Source organism: Callithrix jacchus, chromosome 11 (assembly GCF_049354715.1).
Source record: "Callithrix jacchus isolate 240 chromosome 11, calJac240_pri, whole genome shotgun sequence".
NCBI lineage: Eukaryota > Metazoa > Chordata > Mammalia > Primates > Cebidae > Callithrix > Callithrix jacchus.
In genome coordinates, this window is record NC_133512.1 from 11,994,139 (window position 1) to 12,008,701 (window position 14,563).

General features: G+C 43.3%; 2 protein-coding genes across 7 annotated transcripts in view; one reads left to right on the forward strand and one right to left on the reverse strand.

Moving 5' to 3' along the window:
• The window catches only part of COA1 (cytochrome c oxidase assembly factor 1), a 199,628-nt gene that overhangs the window by 177,867 nt on the left and 7,198 nt on the right, over positions 1-14,563 (reverse strand). The gene's annotated exons all lie outside the window — the stretch shown is intronic.
• The window catches only part of BLVRA (biliverdin reductase A), a 45,920-nt gene that overhangs the window by 30,492 nt on the left and 865 nt on the right, over positions 1-14,563 (forward strand). For all 4 annotated transcript variants that reach the window (XM_035253279.3, XM_078342288.1, XM_009002101.5 and 1 more), the window contains 2 exons: positions 7,398-7,505; positions 11,106-11,277. In XM_035253279.3, the coding sequence (XP_035109170.2) occupies positions 7,398-7,505; positions 11,106-11,277 (280 nt within the window). The remainder of the gene's footprint in view (positions 1-7,397; positions 7,506-11,105; positions 11,278-14,563) is intronic.

Genomic DNA, 14,563 nt, shown 5'->3' on the forward strand with positions numbered 1-14,563 from the left:
ACTAAGAGAGGAGTGTATAGTTGTAAATGCTTACAGTAACATTTGGATTGAGTTTGCTCTTCTATTCCTAGTTTCTTGAAATGTAAAGGACCTACATTTCAAATCAGCATCCTAACTTTACATTTCAAGGGCCTAGGAAAAGAAGAGCAAACTCAATCAAAATTAGCAGAAAGAAACAAGATTAGAACATAAACAAAAGAGAGAGTGTAGAAAATCAATAGAGAAAAAATCAACAACGCCAAGAATTGGTTTTTTTTGAAGAAAAAATCCATAAAATTGACAAAATTTTAGCAGATTAAGAAAAAAAGAGTGAAGACTCAAACTAAAGTCAGAAGTGAAAGAGGAGACATTACAACCGATTCTGCCGAAATGAAAAGGATTATGAGACTACAATGAACAGTTATAAAGTGTTCTACTCCAACAATTGGATAACTTAGAAGGGGATAAATACCTAGTAGCACATAACCTACTAAGGCTGAATCATGAAGAAATAAACATCTGAACGGACTTATAACTGGTAAGGAGATTGAATCAGTAATTAAACACCTCCCAATAAAGAAAAGCCTAAAGCCAGATGACTTCGCTGGAGAATTCGACCAAATGTTTGAGTCTCTTCAAAAAGTGGTCTTAGGAAAACAGGATATTCACATGCAAAAGAATGAAGTTAGGCATTTACCTTACACCTTCTAAAAATTCACTCAAAGTGATTAAAGAACCAAATTTAACACCTAAAACTATAATATTCTTAGAAGAAAATGTGGGAAAGCATCATGACATTGGATTTGGCAATAACGTCAATACGACATCAAAAACACAGGCAAAAAAAGCAAAAACAAATGGACTAATCAAACTTAAAACCTTCTGTGCCTCAAAGGAAGCAATCATCAGGGAAAAGGCAGTGTATGGAATGGGTGAAGATATTTGCAGATCTTATCTTTGATAAGAGATCAATATGCAGAACGTCTAAAGAACTCTACAACTCAACAGCAAACAAACCAAATAACCTGATTTTACAACGGGCAAAGGACTTGAATAGACATTTTTCTGAAGAAGTTATGCAGACAGCAAACAATCATATGAAAAGATGCTCAATACCACGAATCCTCATAGAAATGCAATCATATCCACCACCCTGATCAGTCAGCAGCCATCAACACAGAAGCAAGACCTTCTCCAGCAAAAAGATTATGACTTGTTGAAGAATCAGATTTTTGGGTTTTGGTTTAGGTGTTTTTAAGACAGGCTTGAATGCAGTGACACAATCTCAGGTCACTGCAACCTCCACCTCCTGGGTTCAAATGATTCTTGTGCCTCAGCCACCTGAGTAGCTGGGATTACAGATGCACACCACCATGCACAGCTAATTTTTGTATTTTTAGTAGAGATGGGGTTTCACCATGTTGGCCAGCCTGGTCTTGAACTCCTGGCTTCAAGTGATCCACCCGCCTCAGTCTCCCAAAGTGCTGAAATTATAGGTGCGGGCCACCATGCCCAGCCCAATAATGTATTTTTAAATTAAGGTAAGTATGTTGTCTACCTAAAGATAGTGTTATCACACACTTAACAAACTACAATATAATATCAACATAACTTGTATATGCACCAGGAAACTAAAACATTCATATGACTCCCTTTATTGCAATGTTCACTTCATTGTGGTCTGGAATGAAACATGCAGGATCTCTGAGGTATGCATGTAACCACATACAATCTTCAACATCTGGAAACTGGGATTGGTACATTACAACAAGCTAATCTCAGACCTCATTCAAATTTCACCAGTTGTCCCAATAACATTCTTTATGGCAAAATGACTGAGTTCAGAATCATGTATTATCTTTAGTGTGACATGTCACTTTTAGTGCCCTTCATTCTAGACAGTTCCTCAGTCTTTTCTTGACAGTTATGAATATTACAGTTAGTTATTTTGTAAAATGTCCCTAAATTTGAGTATATCTGATGTTTCTTCATGATTAAATTTGAGGTATGCATCTTTCATAGAAATATGATGGAAGTAGCCAGGCATGGTGACTCATGCCTGTAATCCTAACACTTTGGGAGGCCAGGGTGGACAGATCACCTGAGGTCAGGAGTTCAAAACCAACCTGGCCAACACAGTAAAACCCTGTTTCTACTAAAAACACCAAAAAAAATTAGCCAGGTGTGATGTGGGCACCTGTAATGCCAGCTACTCGGGAGGCTGAGGCATGACAATTGCTTGAACTTGGGAGGCGGAGGTTGCAGTGAGCCAAAATCATACCACTATACTCCAGTCTGGGCGACACAGTGAGACTCTGTCTCATAAAAAAAGGAAAAAAAAGGAAACTGTGCTGTTTTTCACATTGTGTTCTCTTAGGTAACATCCAACACCAGTTCATCTAAGTACTAATGATATCACTTCATTAGGTGGTGTCTGACAGGCTTTTTCACTGAAAGTTACATTTTCTGCCCTTTTTTTTGTTTTTTGAGATGGAGTTTCTCTCTGTCGCCAGGCTGCTGTGCAGTGGTGGGATCTCTGCTTACTGCAACCTCTACTTCCTGGGTTCAAGGGATTCTTCTGCCTCAGCTTCCCGAGTAGCTCGGACTACAGGCGTGTGCCACCATGCCCAGCTAATTTTTTTATTTTTAGTATAGATGGGGTTTCACCACATTGGCCAGGATGGTCTCAATCTCTTGACCTCATGATCTGCCTGCCTCAGCCTCCCAAAGTGCTGGGATAACAAGCCTGAGCCATCACACCCGGCCTTTTATCCCTTTGTAATCAGTGATTATCTTGTGAGGAGGTAGTTTATAACTAGCTAAATACCCATTCTCATCACACTTTCTGGTATTCATTTATCATTTTATATCAGTAGAAACTCATGGCTTTGTTTTTTTATTCAGTAGATTTTAATCTGTTATTTTGTTATGTTTCCATTATTCTTTGAATCCTTGCTTTCTGGCCAAAGTGGTTTAGGCTAACCTTGTACTTTCTCTGCCTCAGCCTTGGAATTAGTCAATTCGCCAACGGCTAATAATGTTTTGATGGCAAGATTTGGACACTGGGTATGCTTATGACTTTGGGCTATCTCTCCAAGCCCTTTCAGTGAACAGACCTGGGAATATATGGATATATGGATGTTTGTGTGTCCTGTGGTTACCATGTGTGTTTACCACAATCAGGGATCAAATAAATGACAGAAAAACACCAAAGACACAGTTGGAAGATACATAGGTTCTTTAGTAACCATGGATATGGAAACCCAGAGACTGTTACATAGTGCTGGGAAAATACAACGTGTTCCCCAGAGTTTTATGGGAGGGGTGAGCGAAACTACCTGCAAGGAGAAAAGCTTCTACTTATTGCAAAGCATTTTGTGCCATTTAGATGTTGCAAAGCCATTTTGTGCCAGAAAGCTTCTACTTATCATGAGAAGTTCCCTTTGCCACATTGACGTCTTAGGGAGTGGGTGAGAAGGACCTCATCCTCCCATACACCTGACATTTCTGGAGACTCCTGCGACAGACATCTCTTTGCTCGTGAGGTGCAGGACAAGCCCAGAGCATTTGGCAGCATTTGCTGTGAAGCTGGGTTAGACAGAGGCTAACCAGCAGCATCTCCCACCAGCCCGGATTTCTGCCTGTTTCAGTGAAACTGTAGATCATAAACACTCGAGGATCGATTCAAGATGGCCGACCACTAACAGCTCAGGATTGTAGCTCCCAGTGAAAGCTCAGAGAACGAGACGACGCCACATCTTTAGACGAATTTTCGTCACTCACCGATTAGCCGATTCCCAGTGGAGGAGCCCCACGGGTCGCCAGCGCGACTCTTGTGGCCGCCGCAGCGGTTTTGCCAGCGTCTCGGCGCAGCAGCTCTTCACGCAGAGCCAACGGGACTGCTTCCCCTACTGACCGGAGTTTGGAGCTCCGGGAAGTCAGAGCCGCTTGTTGCGGACTCAAGAGGGAAACCAGACCAGAGATTCCCGGGCAGAAGAGCACCATCAGTCTTATCGCTGCTATTTAGGCCGCCACAGTGGGTGGCTCGGATCCCAGCACTGGGAATCAGTAAGTCAGACGTCGACTCAGAAAACTAATTAGAAAGGCGGTTCATTTATAATGAAGGGAAAAAAACAGCCTAAGAAGGCCGAGTATACTCAAAATCAGAACCCATCAGCAACGGAACAAGCCCTGATGGAAAAGGACTCATCAGCAACCGAACAAGCCCTGATGGAAAAGGACTGTGTTCCATTATCTGAAGTAGGCTTTAAAAGGTGGATGATAAGAAACTTCTGGGAGTTAAAGGAACTTGTTCTAACCCAATGTAAAGAAACTAAGAACTTGGAAAAAAGGTTCGATGAAATGTTGAAAAGAATAGACAATAGAGAGGAATACAAATGAACTTATGGAGTTGAAAAATACAACACGAGAACTGAGTGAAATATGTACAAGCTTAAACAGCCGAATGGATCAAGCAGAAGAAAGGGTATTAGAGGTCGAAGACCAACTTAATGAAACAAAACGACAAGACAAGAATAGAGAAAAAAGGATAAAAAGGAATGAGCAAAGTCTCCAAGCAATATGGGACTATGTGAAAAGACCTAATATACGCTTGATTGGTGTACCTGAATGTGACGGAGAGAATGAAGTCAAGCTGGAAAATACTCTCCAGGACATTATCCAGGAAAATTTTCCTAATTTAGCAAAGCAGGACACTATTCAACCCCAGGCAATACAGAGAACACCACAAAGATATTCCTCAAGAAGACCAACCCCAAGGCACATAATCGTTAGATTCACCAAGATCGAAACGAAGGAGAAAATATTAAGGGCAGCCAGAGAGAAAGATCAAGTTACCCATAAAGGTAAGCCTTTAGGCTTACAGCAGATCTCTCAACGGAAACCCTACAAGCTAGAAGAGAGTGGGGGCCAATATTCAATATACTTAAAGAACAAAACTTTCAGCCCAGAATTTCATATCCTGCCAATTTAAGCTTTACATTTGAAGGAAAAATAAAATCTTTTAGGAACAAGCAAGTACTCAGAGATTTTATTACCACCAGGCCTGCTTTACAAGAACTTCTAAAAGAAGCATTATACACAGAAAGGAACAACCAGTATGATCCTTTCTAAAAATACACCAAAAAGTAAAGAGCATTAACATAAAGAAGAATTTTTATCAACAAAAGGACAAAATAGCCAGTTAATATCAAATGGCAGTAACCCTAAAGTTAAATCAACCAAATCTCCCAATCAAAAGATACAGACAAAATCCAACGGTATATCCAAAGATATACATAGACTCAAAATAAAGGGTTGGAAAAAAAAAAAGTACCAACCAAATGGAGAGCAAAAATAAATAAATAAAAAGCAGGAGTTGCAATTTTCACATTTGACAAAATAGATTTCAAAGCTATAAGGATACAAGGGTAAAAGGATTAATGTAACAATAAGAGATCTTAACACCCAGATACATAAGACACATAGTGAGATTTAGATTCAACGAGACAACAAATTGATAACGATATCCAGGATTTGAACTCAGAGCCAGAACAAATAAACACAATAGAGGTCTCCATTTTAAACACATAAAATATGCATTAACCACTTTAAACACTCAAAATATTGATCGGCCATTATTGAAACCCATTTTAGGAATGAAGTAATATTCCTTTTTCCCTCTTTTTCTTTTTTTCCCCTTCTTTTTCTCTTTTTCCCTAAAAAATAAATAAATAAATAAATAAAGATCATAAACACTCTTTGTACTTAATCACAAAATAGGGCCGGGCGCGGTGGCTCAAGCCTGTAATCCCAGCACTTTGGGAGGCTGAGGTGGGTGGATCACGAGGTCAACAGATCAAGACCATCCTGGTCAACATGGTGAAACCCCGTCTCTACTAAAAATACAAAAACTTAGCTGGGCATGGTGGTGCGTGCCTGTAATCCCAGCTACTCAGGAGGCTGAGGCAGGAGAATTGCCTGAACCCAGGAGGCGGAGGTTGCGGTGAGCCGAGATCGCACCATTGCACTCCAGCCTGGGTAACAAGAGCGAAACTCCGTCTCAAAAAAAAAAAAATCACAAAATAATTCTGGTATTTTAGGAAGGCAAATTTTTTATAGTGCAAAGAAATGTTAACAGCTTTCTTTTATAATCCAAAATTTATTTTATTTTATTTTTATTATAATTATTTGAAATGGAGGTCTCACTCTGTCACCGAGGCTGGAGTGCAGTAGCATGATCCTGGCTCACTGCAACCTCCACCTCCCGGGTTCAAACCAAGTCATGTCTCAAACTCCTGACCTCAGCCTCCCAATGGGTTGGGATTACAGGCATGTGCTACTGTACCTGGCCAGAATCCAAAATTTTAGTTATAAAGGCTTTCTCCTCCCTCCAAACTGGATTTTTTTTTTTCTCAGAGACAAGGTCTCACTCTGTCACGTAGGTTAGAGTGCAGTGGCATGATCTTGGCTCACTGCAACATCCACCTCCCAAGTTCAAGTGATCTTCCCAGCTCAGCCTCCCAAGTAGCTGGGACCACAGGTGCATGCCACCACACCTGACTAATTTTTTGTATTTTTTGTAGAGTCCAGATTTTGCCATGTTGCCCAGGCTGGTCTCAAACTCCTGAACTTTGGCGAGCCACTTGCCTTGGCTTTCCAAAGTGCTGGGATTATAGGCATGAGCCACTGCGCCTGGCCACGTTCTTACTCTGTTAGATTTTTATGCTGCACTGCCTCCTGCTGTCTAGAACAGAAGCTAACTATCCTGGCCCAAAGATGCATCCCTGATTTCATCTTCCCTTTGGGCAGGGGTAGACACCATCTTGCACTCTTAGATTTTCATTTCATTTCTCAGGTTTTCATTTCATTCATTTCTCTTTTTTCTTTTCTTCTTTTTTTTTTTTTTTTTGTTTGTTTTGAAATGGAGTCTCACTCTGTTGTCCAGGCTGGAGTACAGACATGCAATCTTGGCTCACTGCAAGTTCCGCCTCCTGGGTTGTAACAATTCTCCTACCTCAGCTTCGCATGTAGCTGGGATTACAGGTGCCCACCACCACACCCAGCTAATTTTTGTATTTTTAATATTTTTAGTAGAGATGGGGTTTCACCATGTTGGCCAGGCTAGTCTTGAACTCCTGACCTCAGGTGATCTGCTAGTGTTGGCCTCCCAAAGAGCTGGGATCACAGGTGTGAGCCACCGTGCCTGTCTTCATTTCATTCATTTCTGTTATAAGCTTAGAAGTGGCAGCCTCTTCAGCTGGGGTGGGTAACAGTGGTAGGGAGGCCATCCTGACCGTGTGCCCAGGGCAGTTATCAGTGCTGCATACCCTGTGTTAGGGGAGGACACAGTACACTCCAGGATGCACACCTAGACACAACTGACAACTGGCCTTTTTATGCCATTTTTGTCGTTACAGGCAAAGTCTTGCACGAGGAGCATGTTGAACTCTTGATGGAGGAATTTGCATTTCTAAAAAAAGAAGTGGTGGGGAAAGACCTGCTGAAAGGGTCGCTTCTCTTCACAGGTCAGTGACAGGTGGGATCACAGGTCACACACGAGGTCCAAAGGCCAGCCAGATTCTTTGCTGGCTCTCTAGGGTGGGAACTTGTATTCATTTCTGCTCAAGACTGTCTGACTCGGCCAACTTAATTTTCCCAGATGGGATTTAATTGCTTGGTGGGCCTTGGGTAAAAAGTATGTTAGAAATCTCAAGCATATTTATGCTTTGTCCCAATCTGTTAACTAGTTGAAGATTATTTTCGGAAGGTGTACATTAAAACTCGGGCACAGTGGCTCAAGCCTGTAATCCCAGCACTTTGGGAGGCTGAGGCGGGTGGATCACAAGGTCAAGAGATCAAGACCATCCTGGTCAACATGGTGAAACCCCGTCTCTACTAAAAATACAAAAAATTAGCTGGGCATGGTGGCGTGTGCTTGTAATCCCAGCTACTCAGGAGGCTGAGGCAGGAGAATTGCCTGAACCCAGGAGGCGGAGGTTGCAATGAGCCGAGATCGCGCCATTGCATTCCAGCCTGGGTAACAAGAGCGAAACTCCGTCTCAAAAAAATAAAATAAAATAAATAACTAAAAGGAGATAGGTGCTTGGAGAGGAGAATGTTTTATACTTCCTTGCAAAGCAAATATAATATGAAGAGCCCCCTTCTTCCTCTCACAAGTTACAAGGACATTCGTGGCAACCACCGTATTTTTTTTTTTTGAGCCATGGTCTTACTCTGTTGCCCAGGCTGGAGTGCGGTGGCACAATTATAGCTCATTGTAGCCTCAATTTCACAGGCTCAAGCAATCCTCCCACCTCAGCCTCCCAAGTAGCTGGAACCACAGGTGTGTGCCACAATGCCCAGCTAATTTTAAAATTCTTGTAGACAGTGTCTCTATGTTGACCAAGCCAGTCTCAAACTCCTGGGCTCAAGTGATCCTCCTGCCTTGGCCTCCCAAAGTGCTAGGATTACAGGCATGAGCCACCGCACCCAGCTGACCACAGTATCTGATCTGCTGTATGTGTAGCTATTTACTTGATGTTGGTCACTATTTGAGCAGCTCCATTAGCAATAGGAAATGAGCATGCAGGAACCTCCTGCTCTTGTGGTCACTTTTGGATGGTCTCCTTCTCTGGCTATATCATTGGGCATCTGGGCCACCACTCCTGAGGGCTTTCATTACAGAAAGGAGACCCTGACATGGCCTGGCATTTTTGCGTGGTAAAGCCTCTGATACACAGTAAAACCTCATGTCAAATCTGCCTTCATCCTTGAAAATGGTGATGTAATGAGAGTACAAACTATTAAGTTGTACAAGAAACTGTGCTAAGTATGCGATGCGCATTATCTTAATCCATATGAGAGTCCTATAAAGTGGTATTCACTACCCCCAGTATACAGATAAGCTGACGCAGCTCCACAGAGGTCACACCGCGGTCATGAGACAGAGCCGGATTGGAGCTCAGCTCTCTAAGTGGATGGAACTGCTGTTGGTGGCTGCTTAGTACTTTCTCCAAAGAACTAGGCTGGGCACAGTGGCTCATGCCTGTAATCCCAGCACTATGGGAGACTGAGGCGGGTGGATTTCTTGAGGTCAGGAGTTCAAGACCAGCCTGGCCAACATGGTGAAACCCCATTTCTTCCAAAAAAAAAAAAAAATACAAAAACTAGGCAGGCGTAGTGGCACGCACCTGCAATCTCAGCTACTTGGGAGGCTGAGGCAGAAGAATCACTTGAACCTGGGAGGCAGAGGTTGTAGTGAGCCGAGATCGCACCACTGCACAGCCTGGGTAACAGAGCAAGACTCTGTCTTAAAAACAAACAAACAAGCCGGGCGCGGTGGCTCACGCCTATAATCCCAGCACTTTGGGAGGCTGAGGCTGGTGGATCACGAGGTCAAGAGATCGAGACCATCCTGGTCAACAAGGTGAAACCCTGTCTCTACTAAAAACACAAAAAGTAGCTGCGCCTGTAGTCCCAGCTACTCAGGAGGCTGAGGCAGGAGAATTGCTTGAACCCAGGAGGTGGAGGTTGCAGTGAGCCGAGATTGTGCCATTACGCTCCAGTCTGAGTAACAACAGCAAAACTCCGTCTCAAAAAAACAAACACAAACAAAAAAAAAAAGAACTAGAGCAGATGGTAACCAGCCCTGGGAAGTCTTTTTGTTTTAAGTTTGATACTTAAGTCCTAGTGATTTCAAAGCATGTTGTCTATGAAGCTTTCTAATTTGTGTTTGGTTTTATATATAACTTACTGCTTTTTAAGAATATACTCATTGTTATTAGTCATTTTTAAGTGAATATCAAGAGCATCAGAAATGTTTATAATGTAACAGATATTAAATATTTTAAACTTAGGTTATGTTTAAGATTTTGACTGGAGGCAGAGGGGAGCAGTATTGACCAAATGGATTTCTCACACCAATACTCTTTTTTTTATTTATATATATTTTTTTTAAAATAGGGTGTCACTGTATCACCCAGGCTAGAATATAGTGGTGCAGTTATGGCTCACTGCAGCCTCGAACTCCTCAGGCCCAGATGATCCTCTCACCTCAGACTCCCAAGTAGCTGGGGCTATAGGTGTGCACCACCACACCCGCCTAATTTTGCTTGTGTGTTTTGTAGAGATAGAGTCTCGCTATGTTGCCTAGGCTAGTCTTGAACTCCTGGGCGCAAGCAATCTACCTGCCTTGGCCTCCCAGAGTGCTGGTATAGGCATGAGCTACCCGTACCTGGCCTTTTTAGGCTCACTGCAACCTCCCCTCTCTCAGGCTCAAGTAATTCTCCTGCCTCAGCCTCCCAAGTAGCTGGGATTATAGGCGCCTGTCACCATGGCCAACTAATTTTTGTAAATATTTTAGTAGAGATGGGGTTTTTCCATGTTGGCCAGGCTGGTCTCGAACTCCTGACCTCAAAGGATCCACCTGTCTCGGCCTCCCAAAATGCAGGGACTACAGGCGTTAGCCACCCTGCTGGCCCCAATACTCTTTTGAGTGTACTTTTTTGTTCGTAAGATTAGGAAGACTAAGAAAACATTTAACGTTGCATCAGTTTTCTTGATACTGAAATAGCTCAAAAGTATTACCATTTTCTCCATAGCTATTATAATGCCTTCACACCCTATTGTCACTTACATATCAGGTAATTATAAGAATACAGGCTTGCAGGGCTAAAATACCTTGATTATACTTTTATATTAATACTTTTTCCAGATTACTCTAAGTCACTAATTAAAAAGGATAGATACATGTGTATATGTAGGTACGTGTGTGTATGTATGTGTGTCTACATATGTATACACAGATGTATATATTAAAAGCCTGAAACTTTTTTATTATCCTGTTTGGCTGGATTGACTGCGGTTTCCAGCAGAATGTTTTACTAAAACTGAATTTAATAAACAGGAAAAGACAGAGATGCATTTATGATAGAGTTTAAATTCAGCCACCTGAGTTTTCATCAGTTTCATTAATCATCTTATCTACCTACCACGTAAGGCACATCCCCATTGTGCTGATCACTTGGCCACATCTTTTCATTCCACTGCCACCCACGATTCTGGGTCCTGCTCTCCACCTGGCCTTCCTGCTTCCCGGTTCCCACAGCGTTTGTGATCTCCCACAGCTGGCCCGTTGGAAGAAGAGCGGTTTGGCTTCCCCGCATTCAGTGGCATCTCTCGCCTGACCTGGCTGGTCTCCCTCTTTGGGGAGCTTTCTCTTGTGTCTGCCACTTTGGAAGAGCGAAAGGAAGATCAGTATATGAAAATGACAGTGTGCCTGGAGACAGAGAAGAAAAGGTAAGTCCCGAGAAGCCATGATGAGGAGGGAATTTAAGGACATCCTAGGGCATTTGCAGGTATGATCCAAAGGGAACCCCAAGGGGCTAGACCCTCAGTCCCAGCTCCAGGAGGGCTGTCTGCTTCTGCAGATGGAGTGCTGAGATCACACTTGTGTTGCCTCATCTCATCCTCACAGCAATCCTGTGAGGTAACGGAGACAAACGTAATCCCATCTGCCAGTCAGTAGACTGAGGCTTACAGAATGCAAGCAGGTTGCCTAGGTCACACAAGTCATTCATAGCAAATTTAGTAGTAGAAATGATGTTAACTTGGCTGGGCATGGTGGCTCACACCTGTAATCCAACACTTTGGGAGGTTGAGGCTTGTGGATCACCTGAGGTTGGGAGTTCAAGACCAGCCTGGCTAACATGGTGAAACCCCATCTCTACTAAAAATACAAAAATTAGCTGGATATGGTGGTGCGCATCTATAGTCCCAGCTGCTTGGCAGGCTAAGGCAGGAGAATTGCTTGAACCTGGGAGGCAGAGGTTACAGTGAGTTGAGATCAGGCTACTGCATTGCAGCCTGGGCAACAGAGCAAGACTCTGTCTCAAGAAAAAAATTATGTTAACTCTGTGATCTGAATTTTTTTCCAGTGTTTTCTTATGAAAATTTTCAGGCATATGGTGAAGTTGAAAGAATTTTTCAGTAAACACCCGTCTACCTACTCCCTAGACTGTGCCGTTAACACTGTACGTGTTCCCCACAGGGCCACACATTCACCCCTCGGTGCAGCCAAAGTGGAAGGATCTGTGTTTCAGCGTCATCACGTCACACTGTCACACTGTCCCCCATATTTTCTGACTTCTCATACCAAGTCCTTTTTAACAAAAGCACATTCATAATTTTCCTCCAAAGCACCTGGGCTCTGTAAACTACTTAGAACAGTAAAGGTTTTAGAGTGTTTCCTGATGCCTTTCCAGGGAGGTGGGTCTCCTAAAAGAAGCAGACATTGGGCTTGGCATGGTGGCTCACGCCTGTAATCCCAGCACTTTGGGAGGTGAGGTGGTTGGATCACCCTGAGTAAGGCTGCATTGAGCCAAGATCATGCCACTATGCTCCAGCCTGGGCGACAGCATGAGACTCTGTCTCAAAAAAAAAAAAAAAGAGAAGACACTGGGTATTTTAAAAAGAGAAAAGAATTTGAGTGCCTGAATGAAGACTGATCTAGTCCTTTTTGAGGAGTTTCTTCATTGTTAGGAAAAGGCAGAGGCCTGATAGATAAAGGCAGAGCACACAGAACTCAGCAGTACTACCTGTGGTGGACCGACAGAGGTGGCCCAGGCTCCAGCGTGGCCATGTGAGTGTTAGAATTGCAGCCATGGTCAGACCTGTCCACAGACAGTTGCAGTCCCCTGTAATCAGAGGTAAAGATACTGTAGGGTGCTGTGGGAACACAGGGAATGGGACCCTGGGCGGGTCAGCTCACGCCTCTGGCAGGAGGTGGTGCCTTATTTGGTCTTGAAGTTGAGTAGGAGTCAACGAGGAAAGATGTGGGAGAGGCAGAGGCTGGCTCTCTCGCTTTTTTTTTTTTGGAATGAGACAGAGTCTCACTCTGTCACCCACGCTGGAGTGTAGTGGCGCGATCTCAGCTCACTTCAACCTCCTCCTCCCAGGTTCAAGTGATTCTCCTGCCTTAGCCTCCTAAGTAGCTGGGACTAAGGCACCCACCACCATGCCTGGCTAATTTCTGTATTGCTAGTAGAGATGAGATTTCAACATGTTGGCCAGGCTGGTCTCGAACTCCTGACCTCAAGTGATCTGTTCGCCTTGGCCTCCTAAAGTGCTGGTATTACACACGTGAGCCACTGCACCCAGCCCTGACTCTCATTTTTGTACAGGAGAGGCAAGCATCAGAGGAGGGGTTGGGACAGAGGGCAGCTACCGTATAACAATAACTTCTTAACATCATGGTACTTTCCATGTCCCAAATTGCCTTTTTTTAAATTTTATCTATTTATTTATTTTGAGACCGGGTTAGGAGACTGGCTGATTTTCATATTTTGGGGTGAGATGGGTTTTTGCATGTTGTCTAGGCTGGTCTTGAACTCCTGGGCTCAAATGATCCACCCACATCAGACTCCATACCTGGCCACAAATTGCATTTTTTTGTCTCACAGTGTCACCACATATAGGTAAAGCTGTATACATATTACCATTACTTATTTTTACTAGTGAGGAAATTGAGATACAAGAAAGATCTTGACATTCTATATTCCCTTAAATCCCAAGATTTCATATTATTTAAAAGGACATGAGAGGTCAGGCGTGATGGCTCACACCTGTAATCCTAGCCCTTTGGGAGGCCAAGGAGTTGGATCACCTAAGGTCAAGAGTTTGAGACCAGCCTGGCCAAGGTAGTGAAACCCCATCTCTACTAAAAATACAAAAATTAACCAGGCATGGTGGCGGGCACCTGTAATGTAAACCATCTATTCAGGAGGTTGAGGAGAATTGCTTGAACCCAGAGGCATAGGTTTCGGTGAGCCGAGACTGCACCACTGCACTCCAGCCTGGGCAGCAAAAGTGAAACTGTCTCAAAAAAAAAAAGAAAGAAAAGACATGAGAAATTTTCTTAGGTGGATTAGACTATGTAGAAATACCTAATTTATTTTTATTCAGTGTCAAAGTAGAGAATAAGTTGCCCTAAAATTAATCTTTGTTACCACGTCCTAGAACATTTGCCAGACTGTACTATGAGCTTTTAAAACTAGTCTCGGGGCCGGGCACAGTGGCTCATGCCTGTAATCCCAGCACTTTGGGAGGCCAAGGTGGGTGGATCACGAGGTCAAGAGATCGAGACCATCCTGGTCAACATGGTGAAACCCCGTCTCTACTAAAAATACAAAAAATTACCTAGGCATAGTGGCGGGTGCCTGTAATCCCAGCTACTCAGGAGGCTGAGGCAGGAGAATTGCCTGAACCCAGGAGGTGGAGGTTGCGGTGAGCCGAGATCGCGCCATTGCACTCCAGCCTGGGTAACAAGAGCGAAACTCTGTCTCAAAAAAATAAAAATAAAAATAAAAATAAAATAAATAAAACTAGTCTTGGAAGGCTGGGTGTGGTGGCTTACACCTTTAATCCCAGCACTTTGGGAGGCCAAGAAGGGGTGGGTCACGTGAGGTCAGGAGTTCAAGACTAGCTTGGCCGACATGGCAAAACCCCATCTCTACTAAAAATATTTTTTAAAAAATAGCTGGGTGTGTGGTGTGTACCTGTAGTCCCAGCTACTCGGGAGGCTGAG